The 25,207-nt window shown below is 40.3% G+C and overlaps 1 protein-coding gene across 2 annotated transcripts in view; it reads right to left on the minus strand.

Moving 5' to 3' along the window:
* Nucleotides 1-1,158: 1,158 nt before the first annotated feature.
* Nucleotides 1,159-25,207, minus strand: part of LOC115628087 (cholesterol 7-desaturase) — a 41,831-nt gene continuing 17,782 nt past the window's right edge. Inside the window, exons 3-8 of one of the 2 annotated variants that reach the window (XM_030524065.1) lie at nucleotides 20,275-20,413; nucleotides 20,020-20,157; nucleotides 19,655-19,961; nucleotides 19,411-19,522; nucleotides 1,434-1,607; nucleotides 1,159-1,382 (exon numbers count right to left, since the gene is read on the minus strand). In XM_030524065.1, the coding sequence (XP_030379925.1) occupies nucleotides 1,224-1,382; nucleotides 1,434-1,607; nucleotides 19,411-19,522; nucleotides 19,655-19,961; nucleotides 20,020-20,157; nucleotides 20,275-20,413 (1,029 nt within the window). In that variant the 3' untranslated portion in view covers nucleotides 1,159-1,223. Of the gene's footprint in view, nucleotides 1,383-1,433; nucleotides 1,608-19,410; nucleotides 19,523-19,654; nucleotides 19,962-20,019; nucleotides 20,414-25,207 lie in introns of both variants that reach the window. The other variant, XM_030524064.1, reaches the window with a different exon arrangement.

Genomic DNA, 25,207 nt, shown 5'->3' on the forward strand with positions numbered 1-25,207 from the left:
AACCCAGCAGATTCACCGGCATTGCCACCTACACCGCGCCGGTCCCGACGTAATAGACAGCCCCCGCAGTACTACGACGCATCTGGCTGTTATAGGGTGTTATGTATGTCAATCGGAGGGCAACACTGTTTGGGTCTTCCACTCCTTTTAGTCAGTCAGTTCGCATCGGTCAGCGCATGCACATCGCACGTCACGGCGATCGCTGTACAAAACAGAACGGAACAACATAATACACACACACACACACGCATTGTTACACACAACTATCTCTCCACCAACATTGTATACTTATATTAATAAATAGTATTAAATCAGCTAGCGCATATTTAAAAGGTTACATATGTCTATTTGTATCTCTTACATCCGCGCTTCATCTGGAATTCCTCACAGATCTACGCCACTTCATATCGCTGGAAGGAAAATTTGTCCAAATCTATAGCGACAACGGAAGGAACTTTGCTGGCGCAAAAAACACACTGGATGCAATTGTATTGCAAAATCTTATTTTCTTCTTTTAAACTCCCTATGTTACACAAATTATCTTGAGCGTTGCATGCTTCAACTTAAACATTACCCTAATTACTGGCATCTGAAGAGCACAAAAATAAGGTCTCGTGCAGATTGGCAGACGAAGGGATCATATGGAATTTCATTCCGCCACATGGACCACACTGGGGTGGTAAATGGGAACCTGCAGTACGCTCAGTAAAACGCCTCCACGTCCACGTCAATGCAGTGGTCAATTTACGCCCACTGTGTTACAGCTGAATCATGTCCCAGAAAATCACTTAAATTACTGGCAAAGCATACAAGCCATGTACCAGGGGTTTTGAAAACGCTGACATCGAGAATACTTGTCTACGCTACAAATGCGTCCAAAGTGAACCACAAAATTAATGAACATATAGGCGGCGTATCTCGTGCTTGTTAAGGACTCTTACACAGCAACATCCTCGAACTGAAGAAGTGAGAATAATTATAAATGCCAATTTAAAGGCATTAGTAGCATTATTGTTATTAATAATAATTATAATATTAAAATTATATATATATATATATATAATATTACGTTCAATAGCGTTAAACAGGTATACCTTTCTTTGATTTCTGTAGCCGAGTATAACTCATACCTAATGCTCTTTTAAACATCATATCGAATTAAAATCATTATTATTTATTACAATTGCCATGTCAATTACATTATTTGGAAATTTTACACAGACCTACCAATTGTGTTTTTGTGATTCACAAAATGTTTTACTGTTAGCTGTGTAGAACTGCCCATACCAAATCCGAAATCTTTTTAAAGATGTGTCCTCTTTTACAAGTAATGGGTTGCTTCGAAAAGTTTTATGGTTCCATATATTAATATCTCTTTCAAACTGAAAAATAATTTTTTAAACATATTTTAAGTATTACAAAATAACTTTTACCATTATACTTTCTCCAAAAATAAAAATTTTCATTATTGGAGCTAGCCATCTTGGTCCATAGAATCTATGCACAACCTTCTGCAGTAATGGCTCGACAGGCGTAATCGTTTGTAAAATTTGAAAGGAGCCCAATGTTGGAGAACACATATTAAGTTGAACGTAAGATGGACCAATCTGAAAAGGATTTTTTGAAGATATACATGTATTAAACAAGTAGAGAAGCTAAAGCTGGGTGCCCCGACTTTGAAATACTCTGGACATATGTGTAGAATATTTGAAGAATTTAAAAAAAAAAATTGAAGAAATGTAGCAAAATTGATATGTATATTACAAAATTTTTAAAAATATATTATGTATACCTCTTTTGTTATTCGAACTCACGTAAAGGGTGTATAACTGCACATTTAAATAAAAATTGCATCTATGTGTGTCTGAATGTGTCTCGTGTGCCTGTGCAAAGCAACAACAACACCTGCGGGTAGAGCTCGGGCAGTGATTACGTATATGGCTATAACTCCCTTTTAAATTAACCCATCAGGATGATGTTGTTCTTGTTGTGAATGGTTGCTCACAGCTCTGCACTTAACACATTTATTTAAGTATTTTATTTTATGTCGGCAAGGAGGAACGATTTTTATTGAGAGCAGATGGAAATTATTATAAAATAAGCATAAAGCCTTGAAAGGATTATGCAATGCAATATTAATGGATCAGTATGAGAAGACGAGTAAATATAGCCATGTCCGTCTGTCTGCCTGTCCGTCTGTCTGTCAGTCTGTATGAACGCAAGGATCTCAGAAAGTACAAGAGCTAGAATAACCAAACTTGGTACTCAGGTTCTCCTGAACCCTAAGCAGATCAAGTTTGTTTATTTTTTCTGATATAAAAAAATCGCTGCCCATGCTCTGCAGCTTGGGTCAAATAGAAAATTACATTTTTCGAACATAACATTTTGCTGAGGTAAGTCTTATTTTGGGAGTCAAACGAAAGTTAATAATAAAATATATACTTCACGCAATTTTTGTTTAAAATAAGTACCAAATAACTATGCATTAATTAAACTGCTTGTTAGCGAAAATGTGAATGGTAACAAACTGTCATTTAAAAACACAAAACTTTTTTGCGAACATCGTAAGCGTTGGACGTATTTTTATACCGCTCCGCCGTGTGTTTAAAGATATAGTGCAATTAACGCCAAATTCTTCAAATTAATTCGCGAAAAGACACTCAGGGTATGCATGGGCACCTCGTGCGATCCATGTAAATTTATCATATATTGTGATTCAAATTAAGAAAAACTAATTAAATCTTGTGAAAAAATAAAGTACAAGTAATGCCAACGAGTAAGAGCACAAGCTGTGCAAGCAATAAAGAAAAAACAAGTAGGGAAACTAAACTCGGATGTCCCGACTTTGAAATACTCTGTATGTACATATGCTTAGAATAATTATAAAAATTAAAAAAATTAAGAAAATTAGAAAAAAATATACTACCCTTTGTATTCGAAGTCACGTCAACGGTGTATAATTAGACATTTACATAGGAATTGCGTCTATGCATGCACTCATGCATGCAAGCATATGCGTGTCTATTCGTGTCTGTGTGACCAAGAATGCAGCATAATAAAATAAATAAATAAATAATAATAATAAAATAAATACAAAAATTAAACAAACTTGCACAATGTACACACATAAGGCGTCTTTGTGCAAAATTATGTATCTGTATGTTACATTTTACACTTTACACTTCCCGCAAACCTAATATGTACCTATTAGGTACAACAGAGGATAATATGAATACAGAATGGTGAGTATTGTGATTGAAAAAAATCAAATTACAGATATGAGGCCCTAATTGCTTGAAATATAAAACTGAAAAATCTATCATTGTCAAATTCGAGTATGTGCGAGTATTTTTCATAGCTATGATTGATGGTATAGTTTTAGACGTTCTTCTGTCAAACTCAATTTGTTTCTTTTATACATATTTTTTCGTTCAGAAGATATGGTTTTTGCAATGAAAAAAGTCAGAAGACCCCACAGCTGAAAGCACTGGGCCAACTGAGGCAATCAAAAACAATAGATTCGCGATTCCCAGTTTACTTACATGAAGAAGATAACGCTGAAACATCTAAGGCCAAGCAACTAAAGTCACCACCTATTTATGTGCGCCAGGCAAATTGTACATAATTAGTTAAAAAGTCACTACTAAAATTGGGGAAAACAAATTCTATGTTACGTCTAAAAAAGTCAATGCAGAAATAATGTATCGCCAGGTATCGCAACAGGGGCCAGAAATTACTGCCCAACATACCACTGCAAATCCATCCCAATTGCCTAGTGGAATCGAATCGGTTCTGGCTACTCTAACAAATATAAAGGTAGCAATACAACAAACGATGCAGGAAACTATGCGCAATCAAAGTCTCCTCCTGCAATTACTAATCAAACAAAAATCTACTTAAATGGTTTCTCTAAAAATATGTTTCTGGAATGCGAATGGCTTTTCACAGCACAAATGCGAGCTCTTGCAGTTCTATGACATTGACGCCATGCTCATATCAGAGGCTCACCTAACAAAATAAAATTATGTTTATCTCAATGGGAACAACTTCAATGCAACAAATCATCCCGATGGTAAGGCTTATGGAGGTAATGGCATTTTGATAAAGCGTGCATCAGGTACTATCCGATGCCATCATTTTCTACAACCTATCTATAGGCCACAACAATTCATATCGAAACAGAAAGCGGCTACTTAAGCCTAGCCGCAGTATACTGCCCACCGCGCTTTTCCGTTTCCGAAACAGAATTTGTAAATTTCTTCGACCTACTAGGTGACCGCTTTATAGCAGTTGGTGACTACAAACACACATTGGGGATCCCGACTCATCAACCCGAAAGGAAAACAACTGACACCGCGAAACAAGTTTGACTTTATTTCTCCGGGCCGGCCTACATATTGGCCCGCAGATCCAAAGAAGCAACCAGCTTTGATTGATTTTGCTGTTGCAAGAATAGTGCCACAGGCTCAGTTTTGTGTGGAGCACATAACAGATCTATCGTCGGATTATTCACCAATCTTTCTTTACCTTTCTAACTACACACAGTACTCGGTGCGCCCACACTTTTTAACTTCTAGAAAAACAGACAGAAATACAGGAAGTACGTAAGTTCCTATATTGAAGGCTGCCTAAACATTAACTGTAAAGATGACATAGATACCTCAGTTGAAGCTTTAGTGTCTGTAATGTCACTGGTAACAAAACATTCCACTCCAGAAATCACAGCTTATAAACCTTACAAAAGCAGTCGTGTTCCCAGGTATATTGAAGAGCTGCTACGAAATAAGAGAAGGCTTCGGCGGGAGTGCAAGTGCACAGATCACCTGACTCGAAGGAGCGATTAAAACTTGCCAACCACTTACTAGATGAGAAACACCGAGCTCAAATCTAGGAACTCTCCCCAAACAGCAATGGGAATATTGTGGAAAACTAAATCAGGCGTATGTTTACCAATCGAGAGTGAATCACCGTTACGTACACAAACATCGAAGATAATGTATTTGCCGCCCATTTAGAAAAAGTCTTCAAACCACATCCAACAACAACTAGTTTTGTGCTCCCTCTAACCAATCAACTTCAAGCAGTCTCAACGCAAAAAAAGCTCCAAGCCACGATTTTATTTCCCCTAAAATGATCATTGAATTGCCCAACTGTGCAGTATATTTTCTCACCATAATATTCAACAGCATGATGAAATGGGGCTATTATCCTAAACAGTGGAGAAAATCTGTTATTACAATGATTCGTAAAGCCGGAAAGGACAAGTCTCATCCATCATCATATGACCTATCAGTCTCCTGCCGTGCATATCAAAGATATTCGAAAAACTGCTCCTGAACCGCATCAAGCAGCACCTACACACCAACAGTACAATCCCAATACACCAATTTCGTATTCGCGAAAAACATGGAACCATTGAACAATTCACAAAATCAAAATATTACTTCCACAAAACATCCATAAAATACTGGAAGCATACCTACAACAAAGAAGTTTCGCAGTTAGATGCAAAGATTTCCTATCTGAATACCATCCAATTGAAGCTAGTGTACCCCAAATGAGCGTGCTTGGACCGACACAGTATATATATATATGTATATATATATATATATATATATATTGTTGTATGACTGTTTGTCGGTATATCTGCTGTATATATATATATATATATATATATATATATATATATATATATATATATATATATATATATATATATCGAAATTGTTGTATGACTGTTTGTCGGTATATCTGCTGTATATATATATATATATATATATATATATATATATATATATATATATATATATATATATATATATATATATATATATATATATACAGCAGATATACCGACAAACAGTCATACAACAATTTCGATATTTGCTGATGATACTGCCACCCTAAGTCGCTCGAAATGCCCAATAAGAGCAAGAACTTTTATCATCTCACCTCGTGGCATTGGAAAAATGGTTAGCAGACTGACTCATACATGTAAAAAAGCAGAACAGTGTTTCCAACTTTTTAAAAGGAAAAAAAGCTGTTTTTGACGGGAAGGAGAGTGAAATAAAGCTAAACATTTTTTTTATTAAGAAGCTACATTTATTTTTACAAGAAAAAAACCTTAATAAAAAAACCTTGGAAAATACATTTTTCTATAATATTGGTGAACATTTTAAATGATATTTACGCATTTCGTCATGTGTTCTTCTGTGTTCTGTCACAGGCGAGTGTCATTTTATACATACATAATTAGTACATAAGTCACTTTTTGTATAAAAAAAGCTAAAAAAAAAAACCATAATCATTAACCACATATATGCAAATATAGCTGCCTCGTTTGCACTTTTTTTTTACATATTTGTTGGTTAAATTACAAAAAGCTGAAAGAAAGGTAAAAAAGCAATTTGGAATATTTTCCCGCAATCTCATTTCAAAAACAACCAGATTTGACGGGAAAACAGCCAAATTAACAACACTGGAGCAGAAGTACAAAACAGACAAACCCTCCATTGTCTCTGAACAACATCAACATTCCACAAAAAAACGAGGTAACATACCTTGGTGTCCATTTAGATAGAAGGCTTACTTGGCGTAAGCACATCGAAGCGAAGAGAAATCAACTAAAATTAAAAGCTTTTAATCTACATTGGCTTATAAACGTCCGTTCACCACAAAACGGGACTACAAAGTATTCTTGTACAATGCAGTTCTCAAACCAATTTGACATATGGCTCTGACCTAAGGAGAAATGATTCCATTAGTAATTTAGAGGAGACCTACCCTTGCTTGCCATAAATTTGCAAAGGCTGCTGCGCATCCGCCACATATGTTAAGTTATTGTCGCTAACTCTGCAAAGTCAGTTCGACCCTTTTGTTATCGTATCTGGTATGGAGAAGCCTAGCTTCCCGTGTACCAGCATAAGTTTCGTAAGTCGTGCAAAGGCACACATTTCCGAGATTTTGGGCATCAAAAAGGCTGAAACTACAAGCAAGCTGCGAGAGTTGTCCGACAAAGTAAACTCAAATATGCGTGCACTTTTGAGCTTGGGCAATATGCAAGATGTAGCTGGCCGCATCATCGTTTACACAATTTTGGGCAAGGTGGATGCTGCGACATAGGCAAAGTGGGAGGAAGTTGCGCCATTAAACGTCATACGGTCATGGGAGCAATTTAAGACGTTCCTGGATAACTGGTGCCAAAAATTGGAAAACATAGAGCATGCAATGGCATCATTTTCGTCAAACTATCAGGTGGGAAATAACAACGGGTTGTCTGTTCTGTTACAATACTGCACATGAGATATACAGTAGCCCAATTTTTTTGGTCATTTTTGCCTGTAAGCAAGCAAAACATCTCTCTCTGTGCATAAACTGCATCAGATGTTGTGCTCCTGGCCACCGCTGTCATTAGCATTCAAAATCGCACTGGGACTTGGATACCCTGCCGTGCACTGCTCGATTCCGGTCACATATTATAACTTCACGATTCGCTCACCAGCTCCAACTTCAAAAGACCAAGTCGTCGGCCTCCGTGTCTGGTCTTGGTGACGTCAGTTTCAAGTCAAATGGTTGCAATGTTCCCTTAATCTTGTAATCAATGGTTACTGGCTATTCTACAAATATCACTGCCTTGGTCACTCCTTCCATTACTGAGAACCAACCAACACACAGATCCAGGGTCCTCTCAACGTTCAGGTTGGAAGTTATAAGTTCTCCAGGTAGCACCGAATCTTCAGTTGCCGACTCCCGAAAGAGCGATGGCCTCTTATCCTAATGTTTATATGCACTATTCAGGAATCCCAATGGATGAGTTCGTTCCTTGATTAGGCACTCGGTTCGAATCATAGCGCAACAATCATGACAGAAGCATGATACAAAATTTCAAAGCTGACGAGCTATATATAATAAAAAACACGGGACGAATTCAATTAAACTTAACTTTATTGTAGCGTGTCTAGAATTGGAGTGAGAACAACACTGGCTGCAGTCAATGTGCTACTGCAGCGTTAGAAAAAGCTCTTCTGGATATAAAAGCTCTGTCTGCAAGGGAGAGCAAGAGCGGATTGATCTTTAACAGAGACAGCTAAGCAAGATAAAGATAACATAATTGTTAACAAGAACGAAGAAAACATAAGTCAACAGGCATTTACATTGAATTTACATTAAATCAATATTTCTGCTCCGAACATACTCCCCCCGTTGGAAGTGGAAGTATTTCAACTATCGCAGAACTCTCAAGGGACAGAACAGCAATCTTGGCAGTAGCCAGCAGGAGTCCGAACCAGCGCGACTCTGATGATACCATCCTGACCCGAAATGACTTCTTCTATACGACCGAGACTCCACTTAAGAGGCTGCAAATTGTCATCCTTTAGCAGCACCATATTACCGACTTGAAGATTCAGGAGCGTAGCTTGCCATTTGCCCGTCTCGTGAAGGAGAGACAAGACCTTTCGTAAGCCCAAATGTTCGGTCAAAATTCGATAAATCGATGTTTTGGAGATGTTCAATTCCATTTCCATCACTTTCAATGATGATTTCGGCTGATTTTTGATGAATTCACGAACAGTTTCGATGGAATTTTCGGTGATCACGAATTTTGACTGTCCCAAATGTTGATCGTCATTTATGTCCTCACGACCACTTTGAAAACGTTGAAACCACTCGTGCACTATGCTACGGGATAGGCAATCATCGCTCCGTTCGCACTATGCATCAGCTGGCTGAAGATGATCATGAGCTATTGCCTATTGGCTCAGTTATCTTGCATAGTGATTTCTATGTGGACGATTTAATCACTGGTGGTGCTTCTAAAAACGAAGTCATAGAAATTATGAGACAAACCACAGGGCTGCTTGTCAAGGCTAATTTCAAGCCAAGGAAATGGTGCTCCAGTAATCCTGATGATCTCAAACAAGTTCCGGAAGAGAACAAGGAAACTCTAGTTAAGTTTGATGATGGCAGTGACATCACAAAAACTCCAGGTTTGTAGTGGGATCCTGGAACAGATTTCTTCATTTTCACCTTTTTGCCAGCATTGACATCTGGTCGACTCTGTGTTGTCGACTATTGCCAGATTTTATGATCCGCTTGGCCTTATTGGACCAGTAATAACAAAGGCTAAAATATTCCTGCGGGCACTTTGGAGAGAAAAAATCGATTGGGATTGACTACAACTTGGAATATTCTTATTGCAGAATTTGATCGCACAAAGCAGCTGAAATTACCGAGGCACTCTCTTCAGGTGGCTCCATTGAAGTTCATAGTTTTAGTGATGATTCTCGAATATTTTGAATCATAAAAATGCGTCTGATTATACAGTAAATCATTAACTATATTAGATTAAGATTTGACTTAAGTCTCCGAGAATTCAATTTTGAATGCTAGTTTTTGCAAGGGAAAACATAGATTGCCACAACAGGTCGCCATTTTCTTCCAATTTATGGAAGCACACCCCGACATTGCGCAAAATACCAAATGATGGTCTAATAGGTGTTACAACTAAATCTAATAAGTGGCATTCTTTATTTCGCCAAAGTGGGACCAGATGCGCCTATCATTACGTTGTATTTTTTCAACATTTCAACATTCTCACGGACTCATATCAATGCAAATGGCATATTTGTTTGTTAAGTTACAAAATTTAAACACAATTAGGTTACAAACATAGTAAGCACTGAGAAGCAGCTGAAGACGAATTGCTTGCGTTGCGAGCAAGTGGCCAGTTGTTCATAGTGAAAGACGAATTCGATGAGTATTTATAGAGAGATAGAATAACCAAACGTGGTATCCAGATTATCATAAGTCCGAAAAATAACGAGTTTGTATTTTGTTTCCTGATGCATCCTCCCCCCATTCCCTCGCTCGACTCAAGAATTTTTTTGTTCTAAATTTCCTAATTTTTAATAGTTCTCTAATTATTTTGCACATATGCACAGAGTACTATTTCAAAATCTAGACACCCGTAAGCGGTCATGAAATTTTTAATTTTTGCTACCAGTTTCCGCCAAAGGCCCCACAGTGCGTCGACAAGAGGCTTGTGTATTGATGTGTATTATACTTATATACATATACGAACAAAAGTAGTATGACTTCACTTTTTTGGAATTTACAACATTCTTCAACATTCAGTATTGGTGAATATTGTTGGGACAAAGGATGTACATATCTCACCATTGTCGAGTTAAACAAACTTTTTGTATCGATACGTGATGCGTGAAATCATCCGTGAAGCAATGGCTCGCACTGACCGCATGATGGAGTTCATGATGGGTATTATGACAAACATGTCTAACATCTTATCAAACTCGAAATAGGCATGTCCATTTGCATATGGAATGCAAATGGAATTGTAAGAAAAGCGAAGGAGCTTGAATTATTTTTGAAGCAACTTCACTTCATGTTCCTAAGCGAAACCCACTTTTCGCAAAGATACAGCTTTTCTATTCCAGGTTACTCACTGTATTGCGCTAATTATACTGGCAACAGCTGCCACATTGGAGGCGCTGCGGTCCTCATCAGGTCTTCCATCGACCACCACTCATTACAACCAACATCGCTAAGGCACGCTCAAATGGCTCATGTCGTAGTCAACACTGACCATGGGGAAATTGCCCTAGCTGCCCTCTATTGCCCTCCAGCTGGATGTGCTCTGATGAAGCATTCTTTGCATTCTTCAATAATCTTCCCCAAAGGTTTATAATAGGTGGAGTTTGGAATGCCTAAAATCGCCTGTGGGGGTGCTACAGATCCTGCCGAAGAACTGAGAGTCGGTTCTAGGTCTGACGCCGCAAGGGCTATACTTCTTTTCAGGTCCTCCAACTTAGGGTTCTTTCGCAAAATGATGGAGGACTCTGTCCACCTAAACATGGAGCTCCGAAAACTAGAAGATCTGGACTATGCAGTCGAGAAGTTCATCCAACTCGTCCATAACGCCTCAGCTGCATGCTCACCAAACGTGGATCATAGTAGGGCCCCCCATCTCACCAATTCATCCTGACCCCTTTTAAAATTCGAGACTCTGAATTTGGTGAGACGGAGGAGGTCCCTGCGCAAAATCTACATGAGGACTCGTCATCCTCTTGACTAAAAAGCAAGACAGCTTAAACGAATCCTGAAGGACATTCAAGGCTCATACCTGCGCTCCTCCCTCTCTACAATGGATGACACTGTGGTCACAGGCTATAGTCTCTGGAAAACCACGAAGGCAACCTCACTCAGCAACCCAAATGCCACTTTCCGCACAGGATACTGCCAACGCATTTGCTGATGCTCTCGAGAGCAGATTCGCGTCCTTCTCCTTGGCAGAACCAGGACATCAGGACATCACTGTCACCTGACTGACACTCCACCCTGCTTGCGCCACCGCATAAGTCTGCCCACATTCGCCACGTCCCTTCCAGGAATTCTGCTCCAAAATCAGACGACTTCCTCGCAATAAGGCGCCTGGTTATGATGCCATCGATGCCAAGGTCATTCAAGCGCTGCCCAGAAAAGCTGTCATATACATTTTGAAGCTGTTTAATACCATGTTACGCCTGCGCCATTTTCCATCACAATGGAGATGCGCTGCAGTCGTCATGGTATTGAAGAAAAACAAATCTCCCTTCAACACCGACTCGTACCGCCCCATCAGCCTCCTCCCAGTTCTCTCCAAAGTATTCGAAAAAATACTTTTGGTTAGAGTCCTGGAGGTGGTTGAAAGGAACGGTGAGCTACCAGACCATCAGTTTGGCTTTCGACAAGTGCATAGAGTCGTCCACCATATTACGCGAGCGAAGAAGAGTATACCTCTGCCGTATTTATTGACTTCCAGTAAGCATTCGACAAAGTATGGACTTATGGCTGCTTAACAAGCTGCTCAATCTTCTGCCGCCGTAACTTTTCGAGATCCTGAGAAGCTACTTGAGTGACAGGACCTTTTTCGTCACAGATAGAGACACTGAATTTCCTTTCAAAGCGATATCTGCTGAAGTCCTAGGACCAGTCCTGTACTCAATTTATACAGCAGACATGCCTACTCCAGTACCCAATATCATATGCAGAACCATGTTAGCGACAGGGTCAACCAAGCTTCTATTCATATCCAGCAATACCTAAATCAATTCCACTCCTGGACAGTAAGGTGGAATTTGAGGATAAACACTCCCAAATCCACCCACGTAACCTTCGGCAACAGGCGAGGTGGCTGCCCTGCTGTTGTTCTCGGAGGAGAAACTGTGCCCCATAAAACAGACACTTAGTATCTGGGTATGATACTGGACAGGCGTCTGACTTGGTCCTCCCACACCTCTCACATAAAAGCTGTCTCACTCAGAAGGCTGAAGGCACTACACTGGCTTATGAAAGCCAACAGCTGTCTCTCACTATATAACAAGAGACTGGTCTACCTGCAAGTCATCGCACCCATATAACGTTATGGCATTGCACTTGCCAGAGAGCTAAAAAACTGGCCAATATCACGACAACGGCACCACACGCGCCCTCGACGACAAGCCAGCCCAGCCTTGTCGGATGAGCCAACTCACGTGCATGTGGAAAGGCGAAACAGGGCCCTATTTTTCCGACGCCCACCTCCAGTCATCGATCCCAATATTCTAATTGTTTGGTCATCCGGCCAAAAACTCTGCAAGTGAAGTTTCGTTTTCGTTATCGCATCTGGTACGGAGAAGCTTAGCTTTCCGTCTACCAGCATAAACTTTGTAAATCGCGCAAAACAGACAAAATCTTAGTCGGTGATCGCTACCTATGCAAAATAAAAATTTTTGTGAACCTCTTTTAAATTGAACACTTTCGTTTTCGCTTATTTTGCAACTATTTTGCCAACATAATTTCGCATATTTGGAATCATAAAAAAGCTTATGATTATACATTTGGTGACGCCGACGTGATTAATAATTTCACAAAACATTGCTTACTCGCGTTAAAAAACAAAAGTGGACTTAATTGAGTTCATGTACACAAAAAAAATTCAAGTACATACATCAGTGCAAAAGTATAAGTTCAAAGTGCCTACTGTACCGCCAATAAGCAGCCGTGTGAAGCGACGTTTTTGAGGGCAACGACCATCAGAAGACAAAACAGTTATCGCGCGCGTCATTTATCTCTGCTATTTTCGGTTCTCGTTCTCTCTCGCGTTCATAATGTCTGAGAGCGACGGTCAAATGCGCGCCCACCAAGCTGTCGCATCAGCTGCTGCTGACGTAGCTGATGCAGCGACGCCTGCGCCAACAGCTTCGACGTCAACAGCTGTGGGCAATGCAGTGCAGGCTACAAACAATAATGTTGAGTTTTATAAGCGCAAGGCGCAATCATTATATGCGTGGGCGCTTTCTATTCAAAATATAATAAATGATTATGAAATTGACAATATTTCAGAAAGTGAGCTGCGAAAACGTGTGGAAATGCTGCAAAGTATTCAGGCCTCTTTTAATTTGGTGCATGATAAATTAGATGAGCTGGACTTTGACGAGATTGGCAGCAGTTTGCGCTGCAACTTTGCTGAGCTGGTGGTCTGCTTGGAGGGCCGCCTGCTAAATGCAATACAAAGGATGCAATCTGGCGCGCCGCCGTGTTCGACGCTTTGGCAAGTTGATCATTCTACTATTGTGATAAATCGGTCTCGTTTGCCTGAGCTTAAGTTGCCTACATTCAGTGGTGGATATACTGAATATGCAGATTTCGCTTCGATGTTCACATCAGTGATCGCGAAGGATCCAGATCTCTCCGATGTGGAAAAGTTGCAGCATTTGACGTCAAACTTAAGAGGATCTGCGTTGGACACGATTCGTGCGCTTGAGATAAGTGGTGCAAATTATTCAGTGGCGTTAGAGCTACTCGACAAGCTGTTTAACAATTAGCGTCTTATTTTCCAGGCACACATCTCCGAGACTTTGGGCATTAAAAAGGCTGAAACTACAAGAAAGCTGCGAGAGTTGTCTGACAAAGTCAACGCAAATATGTGTGCACTTTTGAGCTTGGGCAATATGCAAGATGTAGCTGGCCGCATCGTCGTTCAGACAATTTTGGGCAAGGTGGATGCTGCGACACAGGCAAAGTGGGAGGAAGCCGCCCCATTAAACGTCATACCGTCATGAGAGCAATTTGCGACGTTCTTGGATAGCAGGTGCCAAAAATTGGAAAACATCGAGCATGCAATGGCATCATATTTGTCGAATTATCAGGTGGGAAAGAATAAAAACACTAAAGCCAAACGCTCGTTTGTCGCCACTAACCCATCCGCAAATGGTTGTCTGTTTTGTGACAATAATGCACACGAATTATACAGTTGCCCACTTTTTGGTAATTTGTCGCCTGTACTTCGTTTAAAGGAAGCGAAACGCCTCTCTCTGTGTATAAATTGTCTTAGAAAAGGACACAGAATGAGAACTTGCAATTCTGGATCGTGCAGAACCTGTGGTGCCAAACATCACAGTTTATTGCATTTTAATAATTCAGCTTCCGTAAATTTGAAGCCTGAGCAATCGTCCGCTTCTGACTTACAGTCGCGGCCGTCTTCATCGTTACTGCCACGTAGCGCTCTCGCAGCTGTTTCGCCATCATCGCTTGCTTCATTGCCTGCCCAAAATCTCAGCTCAGATGTTGTGCTCTTGGCCACCGCTGTCATCAGCATTCAAAATCGCGCTGGGACTTGGGTACCCTGCCGTGCACTGCTCGATTCCGGATCACAGTTGCACATTATAACTTCGCGATTCGCTCACCGGCTCCAACTTCGAAAGACCAAGTCGTCGGCCTCTGTGTCTGGTCTTGGTGACGTCAGTTTCAAGTCTGATGGTTGCACTGTGCACTTATGCTTGCAATCATTGGTCACTGACTATTCCGCAAATATTACTGCTTTGGTCGCTCCTTCCATTACTGAAAACCAACCCAATTTCATGGTTGACATATCTCATTGGAATATACAAAGCAATGTCCGCTTAGCTGATCCTTCAAGCCACAGCAAATCGATATGCTTATCGGTGCCAATTTTTTCTACGAGTTGTTGTGCGTAGGTCAGATTAAACTGGCTGATGGCCTGCCACTTCTGCAAAAGACTCGTTTTGGCTGGATAGTTACTGGAGGTGGCTCGCAGCGTCAGAAATCTGCTTTGGTTGCATCCAAGTCTCCGTCTACACAGGATTGCAATACACGAATCGAGCAGATGGTTCGTTCTTTTTGGGAACTCGAAAGTGGTGTCGATCCGGCTGTAAAACTTACAAAAGAAGAGTTCGACTGCGAGGAGCATTTCAAGGCTAATTACAGGCGCCTGCGTACTGGCGAGTATTCCGTCCGACTGCTTGTAAAGCTCAGCACAGATCTGCTTGGCGATTCCTATACGCAAGCCTATCGTCGGTTAATAAACTTGGAGCGAAAGTTAGAACGCAATCCACTTCTCAAAACACAGTACTCTGCATTTATATGTCGCTTGTATCGCCAGTTTCGCTAAACTTGTGCAAGTATTTCCTTCCGCACCACTGCGTTCTGAAGGAGGACAGCACAACGACAAAGTTGAGAGTCGTGTTTAACGGTTCCGCATCCACATCCTCTGGTCATTCTTTAAATGACATCCTAATGGCTGGTCCTTCCATTCAGTCAAAGCTCGCAAACACGCTTGTTCGATTTCGCACGTTTCCTATCGCTTTAACAGGAGAAATCTGCAAGATGTACCGCTGCGTGCGAGTATCAAATCCGGATAGCTATTTCCAACGCATCCTATGACGTGATTCGCCTCAAAAGGATATTCAAGTCTTCCGTCTTGATACCGTCACTTACGGTACAAAGCCTGCGTCGTTTCTCTCCGTTCGCACTATGCATCAGCTGGCTGAAGATGATCATGAGCTATTGCCTATTGGCTCAGTTATCTTGCATCGCGATTTTTATGTTGATGATTTAATCACTGGTGGTACTTCTACAAACGAAGTCATAGAAATTATGAGACAAGCCACAGGGCTACTTGCCAAGGCTAATTTCAAGCTAAGGAAGTGGTGCTCCAGCAATCCTGATGTGCTCAAACAAGTTCCGGAAGAGGACAAAGAACACTAGTTAAGTTTGATGATGGCAGCGACATCACAAAAACTCTAGGACTGTCGTGGGATCCTGCAACTGATTTCTTCATTTTCACGTTTCTGCCAATATTGACATCTGGTCGAATTTGCAAGCGCACTGTTTTGTCGACTATTGCCAGATTTTATGATCCGCTTGGCCTTATTGGACCAGTAATAACAAAGGCTAAAATATTCCTGCAGGCGCTTTGGAGAGAAAAGCTTGATTGGGATGAAAGCCTTTCAGCATCATTGACAACATCTTGGCATAATCTTATTGCAGATTTTGAGCGCATAAAGCAGCTGAAATTTCCAAGGCTTGCACTTTCTGCTGGTGTTTCCATTGAAGTGCATGGTTTTAGTGATGTCAGCAAAGATGCCTATGGAGCTTGCGTCTACATCATTTCGACCACGCAAGGCCAATCACGAGCGGAGCTGCTGTGTGCCAGATCTCGTGTGGCGCCACTCAAATCGTTGACCGTGCCCCGACTAAAGTTGTGCGGAGCCGTTTTGCTGGCACAACTCATAAACGAAATATCTCGCATGGAGTTATTCGACTGCAAGTTTTATTGGTGGTCTGATTCTGCAGTAGCGCTATCTTGGATTCGCAGCGAGCCATCCAGGTTTCAAATTTTCGTTTCCAATCGCATCGCAACTATTCAAGAGTTGACCTCTGGCATGGAATGGCAATATATTCCAACCGATTTGAATCCTGCGGACATACTTTCACGTGGAGCATTGCCCAGCGAATTAGTCCAGTCCAACTTGTGGCTACATGGTCCCGCATTTCTGACGAAAGGTAAATCTTCTTGGCCAGAATCTTGCAATTCCGTCTCGTCGCTTCCTGAGCAGCGCTCTAAAGTGCTTGTAAGCACCACACTGTGCGAAGACATTGCACAGCAATGCAAATATGTTAACACATTTGGAAAGCTGCAGCGCGTGTTTGCATACGTATACAAGTTCCTGCACCGTGTACGAATTCCTGGGCTATCGGTGGACTGCATCCGTCATGGAACACTGCTGTTGATGCGCTCAATTCAAATGTCTACGCTTCGGGACGAATACAAGGCCTTGCAGGCCGGACACACTTTGAAATCGTCTAGCTCATGTCTTTCCTTATCTCCGTTTCTCGACAGCTCTGGAATGACGTGCGTTGGTGGCCGTCTAAGTAACTCTGCGCTCGACTTTGGAGCCCAGCATCCAATTATACTTCCAAGGCGTCATCCAGTCACGCGTTCAGTCATTATGCACTACCATGTCCGTAACCTGCATTCTGGACCTCGTGCATTGCTGGCATCAATTCGGTTGCAGTATTGGCCAATTGGCGGTCGGAAAACAGTGTGCAGCGTAGTCAGCAAATGCACTATTTGTTTTCGAGCCAAGCCCCGTCTGGTGGAGCATATTATGGCTGACCTGCCAAAGGATCGAGTTGATGCTTCACATGCCTTTATGGTCACTGGTGTGGATTTTTGTGGGCCGTTTTTCTACAAAAGCGAGGTCCGCAATAAGGCACCAATAAAATGCTATATTTGCATTTTCATTTGCTTCGCCACCAAAGCTGTGCGTTTGGAGTTGGTGAAGGATTTAACCACCGGAGCATTCTTAAATGCACTTAAACGTTTTATTTTGACGCGCTGTCGACCTACGAGGATCTGGTCTGACAACGCTACAAATTTCGTTGGCGCACGGAACGAGATGGCTGAGCTAAAGCGTCTTTTCGAATTCAGCGAGCACCTGCAGGCTGTGCAAGAATTTTGCCTTGCTGACTGCATTGATTGGCGTTTCATTCCGCCGCGCTCGCCTCACTTTGGTGGTCTATGGGAAGCGGCGGTGAAGACTGCCAAGCATCATTTCTACAGATCCGTTGGACTATCGCTGCTCGAATTTGATGAGCTGCGCACACTTATATGCCATATCGGGGTAATTATTAATTCTCGCCCATTGTTATCGCTTTCAGAACATCCAGCAGATCTCGATGTCTTGACTTCAGCTCACTTTCTTGGTGCTGCTCCGCTGTCAACGTACGTTGAGCCTGATCTGACGAAGCTCAACTTCAATCGGCTGGATCGATGGGAGCGCGTGACGTACTACCAGCAGATATTTTGGGCTCGCTGGCGTGAAGAATAGTTGGCGCTTCTTCAACAGCGCTCAAAATGGCGAGTGTCGCAGCCTGGACTCTCCGTTGATGATGTCGTTCTGGTCAAGGACGAGAATTTGCCGCCCCTCAAATGGCCATTAGCAAGGGTGGTCAGCCTCATCAGCGGCGCAGATGGCGTGTCGAGAGTTACAGAATTGAGGACTGCCACTGGAACCATTCGACGAGCCGTTCGCAAATTATGCCCGCTGCCGAAACAAGATGTTTTTGAAGACCCTTGTTCTTCAACAGGGGGAGTATATTTGGTCACCAGGCCAAAAACAGCCAAAACCGGCAGCACATCATAGTTAATAAGTAACGTAAATAACTCAATACAAAGTGCTCGTTTTCTTGTCACTTGCTTTGTATAGCAAGCTGAGCACTTAACGTTTCCTTATGTTGCTTGCTATAAATTTGCATAGACTGCTGTGCAGCCGCCACATATGTACTAGTTATTGTCGCTAACTCTGCAAGTGAAGTTTCGTTTTCGTTATCGCATTTGGTACGGAGAAGCTTAGCTTTCCGTGTACCAGCATAAACTTTGTAAATCGCGCACAACACACAAAATCTTAGTCGGTGATCGCTACCTATGCAAAATAAACATTTGTGAACCTCTTTTAAATTGAACACTTTCGTTTTCGCTTATTTTGCAACTATTTCGCCAACATAATTTCGCATTTTTGGAATCATATAGCTTTCCGTGTACCAGCATAAGCTTTGTAAATCGCGCAAAACACACAAAATCTTAGTCGGTGATCGCTACCTATGCAAAATAAACATTTGTGAACCTCTTTTAAATTGAACACTTTCGTTTTCGCTTATTTTGCAACTATTTCGCCAACATAATTTCGCATTTTTGGAATCATACAAAAGCTTATGATTATACACTAATATTATGACTAAAACTTGCTGTTAAAATGAGTACTAATATATGTCACAATAATTATAATCTTGTCAAGTTTTATGTACCAACTTAGTATAAGTTTTCTCTGTTATTAATGTTACCAAATTGTTACAAACATATGTTCACGTCTACTCATGTTATGTATAAGCGGCATATATGTGGAATATAGCACACAAGTTCTGCTGGCCACTTTAAATAAAGAACTGAATTGCAAAACAAAAAGCTATCCAACAATTTAGTTGCGATTGCGATTTATTACTATTCCTCATATTCACTCGTTTAAGTAAGCAAGTCAAACGGTTTTTGAAATTACCTCATAATTTACTTACTTGTTTGGCTACTACTTTCATATGAAAAAGGTGCCATTTTTTTGTGATTTCCAATGAATGATTTAATGTTATAACGGCAAAGTGTCTATATGCGCCTTTGCATGGACTCCAGCTAAAAGAAATAAAAATTTACATGGATATAGCATCAGAAGAATAGAAATCCTCGCATGGGCTCTAGCTTCATATATTTTTATATGATACTCCATGTTAGAAGGAGGAAATGTACATACATATGGATACAAACCTGGCACTCCAATGATGATACCCAACAGTAGAGAAAATACTTTTTTTGGGGTTTGAGCTGCCAGCAAATATACTTTCATTATGAATTGCTGAAAAATGAGCTAAATCCGCTCCATTTTCGGGAATTTCCTGGATATGACAGCTAATGTAAAACTCATTGCGCCCGTGATACACGTATTGATCACTTTGAATTTCCATTGAAATTGGGAGATCCCAAGTATTTTCAGTAGGTTCAGCATGGTACCAAACAAATATATATTCATTCACTTCTTTAGATATCCATTTCTTCACTTTAGAAGTTTGAGGAACTATAATATCAGTATCTGAATTAAGTATGATCTATTTTAATAAGATTTTGATTTTTACCACACGAGCTGTACGGTACATTTATGCACGCTCCATCTGTACCTCGGAAGCTCCATTGGTGGAACGGGCATACTATGTTATCACCTACTACACGACCTCCTATGCCCAGATTAGCTCCCAAATGTGGACAGTAGGCATCTAAAATAAATACTTGCTGTTCTTCTGATCGATAAACAACAAAACATTCCCCCAAACATGATACAAATTTTGCCTCGCCAGCGTGAAGCTTTGAAGATTCGAGAATTCCATACCAACCATTAGGAAAAGGTGGAGGTAACTCCTTGGATTTAATTTTTCTTGCTCTTCTTAAACGACATATTGCGTGGCGTTTATTTTCTTTATTAGAATAATTATTTTTTTTAGTATCTTGCCCAAAGTTGACCTCATCCAAATGCTGAAATACCAATAAAGTTAATTTAATAAAGATTTGTTAATCATCATATATATTTGTTAAAAAATCAGGGTATATTAGATTTTAGGTTTAAAGAAAAATTGTGATATTTGAAATTGTCCAATACATAGACTATCTTGGAGATTAAGGCTAATTTGTAGTTGCATAAAGCCCAACCATTATCGGTTGTGTTTACTTGTTTTTTTTTTTTTAACGCGTTGATAAAGACATGTAGGCATGTCTTATCATAAATATAAAATACTTCTATATGTTTCGCATAAATGAAATGAAAATGAAAATGAATATCTCAGCAAGTACAAGAGCTAGAATAACCAAACTTAGTATTCAGATTCTCCTGAGCACTACACAGATCAAGATTGTATATTCGCAATTCGTGTATTTTCCAAAATTTAGAAATTTAAAAATTTCCCGTAATTTTTTACTCAGATTTGGCAACTACCCCCAGTTAGTGATTATGAGTCCGTACGCCAACTTTCATAACGAAACGTTAATTATGAAGAAAGTTATACCCATAAATATACTCTCTGCTGAAGCTCCGCAACTAACTGTTGTTGTTGCTGCTTTGGTTCAACTTTGTGCTGCATACATACTTGTACATCTATTTACTATACATGTACATATATGTATATACATATATATATGTATAAACAAGTAAAAAAGCTAAAGTTGGGTGTCCCGACTTTGAAATACTCTGTACATATGCTTAGAATAATTATAGAAAATAAAAAAATTAAGAGAATTAATTTTAAGGGAACAAATATTGATCGATTTTACGTCTCTCGGTATTCGAACTCACGTAATTGCACATTTACATAGCATACATAGCAAATTAAAAAAAAAAAAAAACTTGCACAGCATACACATATAACACACCTTTGTGCAAAGCTTGGTGTCTCTGAGATCCAGGTATTCATACGGACAGGTGGACAGACAGACAGACTGAACTAGATCGACTCGTCTCATCATGCCTATCAAGAATATATACACTTTGTGGGGTCTGCCACGCCTTCTTCTGTCTATTACATTTTCAGCTCCCGCAAACCTAATATACCCTTGTACATTTTATGTACAGAGTATAAACACATATGGATAAGTGTAGAACTGTTCAATTGAATACATACAATTATATGTATGTATATTTATGTACATGCATATGAGGATAGACAGCGACTGAAACAAAAAATAAGATGTACATATGTACGCATCAGCGTTGCCAGATGTCCCGATTTTGGCGGGATGTCCCAATTTTTAAATCAAAATTAAATGTCCCGCGCGGGGCAAGCTCAGTTCTGCTTTTCGGGAATAACTCGACCACATCGCAGCATGCTCAGGAATTTCGGACGGGTTGCAATTATAACTGAGGACTGTATGTACATATGTATGTCGTTTTTTAATTTTACAGTGCTTAATTCTAGAAACTACTAGCCCTCAACGTTAAAATCTATATAATTACGCATATGTATGTATTTTATGTATATAGATACTTATGTATGTAAGTATGTACATACATATATGTAAATAAAATATTTTGTATGCTTTTTTAACCCATTATTTGCATTTGGGCTTTATTGGTGCAAGAAAAAAAAGGTTATGTTTTTATGTACATATGTATGTGGGTATGTAATTATGTGCAATCAACACACAGTCCAAATGGTAAGCCTTTAAGAAGCTGTCAAAGTGTGGGTTAGCACCAAGAAGTGGTTTTAGAAAATTAGAAATCTGATTAACTTTAAACTTGTTTTATGTATTTACTCTGAGAAAGAGTACAAGATAAACTGCGTTGTATTTTTGTAACTTTTCATTAAAGAGTAAAAGAAATAATTATGATACATATATGTATATACATACATATTATATGTATGTGTGTATGCTCATTTAATTGTTGTGCAGTTGCCTAAGTTGGCCAAATAACTTTGCCAAATTGTACAGTTCTTGAATTAGTTGCCTTGATTTATCCCTATCATCTCTATAAATCAGCAAGTTTCATTTCATTGGCTTCAAACTGGGTTTGTGTTATCTATTAACAAATTCAAAAAAACACTGCATACTTGTTTTTTCACAATTTTTCCTGGGGCATGAAAAAGGGGGGCTTTCCCGTGGAAAAATTTATGCAAAGAGCTAGGAAGCTGCAATTTGAGCTCAAGTATCCAATTATTTTTGGTAAATTCGAGCTCCAATTGGGGAAAACGACCCCCAAAGTTTGTTTGAAAAATCCGCATTTTTCCACAAATCAAATGTGGTTATTATAATCTATAAAACAATGCAAAAAAAAACTGAATACTCGGTTTTTCGAAACTTGTGTTGGAGCTTGAATTGGGGTTTGACTTTTTCAAATGCTCTCCCTATGACTCAACGGAAACGGCCAGACTCCTGCCAAACCTTTCAAAGACTCTGAGCCGATTCTCCAGGTCACGGAAGAGGAGACCGTCGAGCTAATAGCTGCAATGTATACCAACAAGGCACCAGGCTATGATGGCATCAATGCAATCGCATTAAAAATTCTACTACCTACAAGCAAGTAGCTCATAACGTTGATATCCAACAAATGCTTGCAAATGGGGCACTTTCCATCATTATTATGATACCTAAGCCTGGTAAACCTGTAGCTAATCTTGCCTCCTATCGTCCGATCAGCTTACTGCCAGTACTCTCCAAAATACTAGAAAGAGTATTTTTGAATAGAGTATTGCCGGTAATGGACGAGGCTGGTCTGATCCCCGATCACCAGTTTGGATTGAGGCGCTGCCACGGGACCCCAGAGCAATACCATCGAGTGGTTCAATATATCTTGGACGCCTTTGAAAACAAGAAATATTGCCATGCTGGACATCAAGCAAGCCTTCGATCGGGTCTGGCACCCTGGACACCTCCTTAAGCTTAAAACCAACCTGCCCCAGCCAATTTCAAGTTCCTGAAGTCATTCCTGTAGGGCCGATTGTTCGCCGGACTTAAAGATGTTCGCGCTGGTGTCCCCCAAGGAAGCGCCCTCGGTCCGTTAATGTACAATGCTTACACTGCCGACCTCCCGGTGCTACTGAGCCCCCACATTATGGCAGAAACGGTTTTCATTATCGTAGACATTATCGCAGACTCCCAGGTAATGCAAGAGCAACTCCACCTGCTTAACTCGCAGCACAAGAAGTGGAATATCTCTGACAACGGCAAAAGGTCCACCGCCCCCACCTTCTCCATCCACCGCGTCAACTGCACTCCAGTTAGCCTTAACGACATTACAATCCCAGTAGAAGCCACTTCCAAATACCTGGGCATCACCTTCGACAGGAGACTAACGTGGAAACCGCACCGTCATTGGTTCCTGATAGAAAACACCCCCTGTATTTGATCGGAAGGCTCGACTACCCTGTTTTGACCGTACACCCAAAACGCGACTAAAACGAAATAGAGATTGCTTGTAACAAAAGAAAGGGAACGATTATTCAGTCTGATGTGGAGTACGTGTAAGACCAGCTGCAACAGTAAACTAAAAGCATAGAAAAATAGCTGAATAAAATAGTCTTTGACTAAATTTAAACTAAATAGAGCGTTTTATTTAAAACAATATACGTCCAAAAGTCAACTATCGATAACTATTACCAATGGGTATTGGTAACTGGCGCACTCGTTTTTTTTTTCCCCCGAACAAAACCTCCCGAAGATGAAGAAATTAAGGAATTATTAAGGAATTTCAGGACAATTTAAGTGTAGCAACTATAATCAACGGCCCAGTAACTGGTCAACTAGCTCATATAACGAGGAAACCAATGATCCCATTTGATCATTTATATCGCTTCAATTTCCGGTAGTCCCAAGGCCAAGCCTTTGAATTAGTAGGGATCGACATACGAAAGCAATGTTTTACTGTATGTTGACCTATCACGGGTCGGAACTCCAGAAAATCAATTTACTTGTACTTTGCTACCACAAAATAAAACATCAAATATCTTTTACAGAGAACCTCTGACCTGATAAAGAATAACAAAAGAAATCTAAAAACGAACAAAAAATCATTAAAATAATAATATCCAAAATAAATTTCCCTCCTTCTTAGTAACTCATAGCATAAAGAAGGGTGTATATGTGTTAAGTGTGTGTGTGTTATAAAATGTATAATTTGTAAGATTTGTTTAAAATACCCGTGCGAAGCAGGGGCAGAACGCTAATATGTTTATAAATTGCATTGCGGCAATATGCAACGGAATACTTAAAAAATATTTATGTGGTATGTGCGTGTATATGCCAAAAATGTGCTACTGCTGGACGTCACAATCCCAGGAAGTTGAATCCAACACGCTGGACACGATCAAGCTTCGTTGCAAACGAGGCCGATCGAACAGGTCACTGAAGTGTGTCGCGACTGTATGGTGAAGAAATGGCGCCGAGCCGCAATTCGTTCTACGCGAGCATTTGCTGGTTGTTCGAACATGTCACTGAAACAGTTGCGGTTCATTGACGCTCAGGTTGAGTATAAGCAATTTGCTAAACGCGAATATTTTATGCTCGAAAGTGTCACCTTTCAAGTAAACTCAACCAGCCGTCTCCTTATAGACCTCGAGCTGCCCTACGTGTTGACACGAACTTATTGTTTAAACTGGTCACTAACATATTGCAAAAGGTATATTCAGGTCGAACCGAATCGGAGGCGGACAAATACAATAGAATATAGAAATAAAACAAAGGAACACACACGCTGAATAAAATGTATGTAAATGTTGCGTTGACAACTAAAGGCAACTCCTGGCAATTGTGTTGCGCATAAGATTTTCATTCGTTATTTTC

The sequence above is a fragment of the Scaptodrosophila lebanonensis genome, unplaced genomic scaffold (genome assembly GCF_003285725.1).
Source record: "Scaptodrosophila lebanonensis strain 11010-0011.00,11010-0021.00 unplaced genomic scaffold, SlebRS2 tig00000101-arrow-pilon, whole genome shotgun sequence".
NCBI lineage: Eukaryota > Metazoa > Arthropoda > Insecta > Diptera > Drosophilidae > Scaptodrosophila > Scaptodrosophila lebanonensis.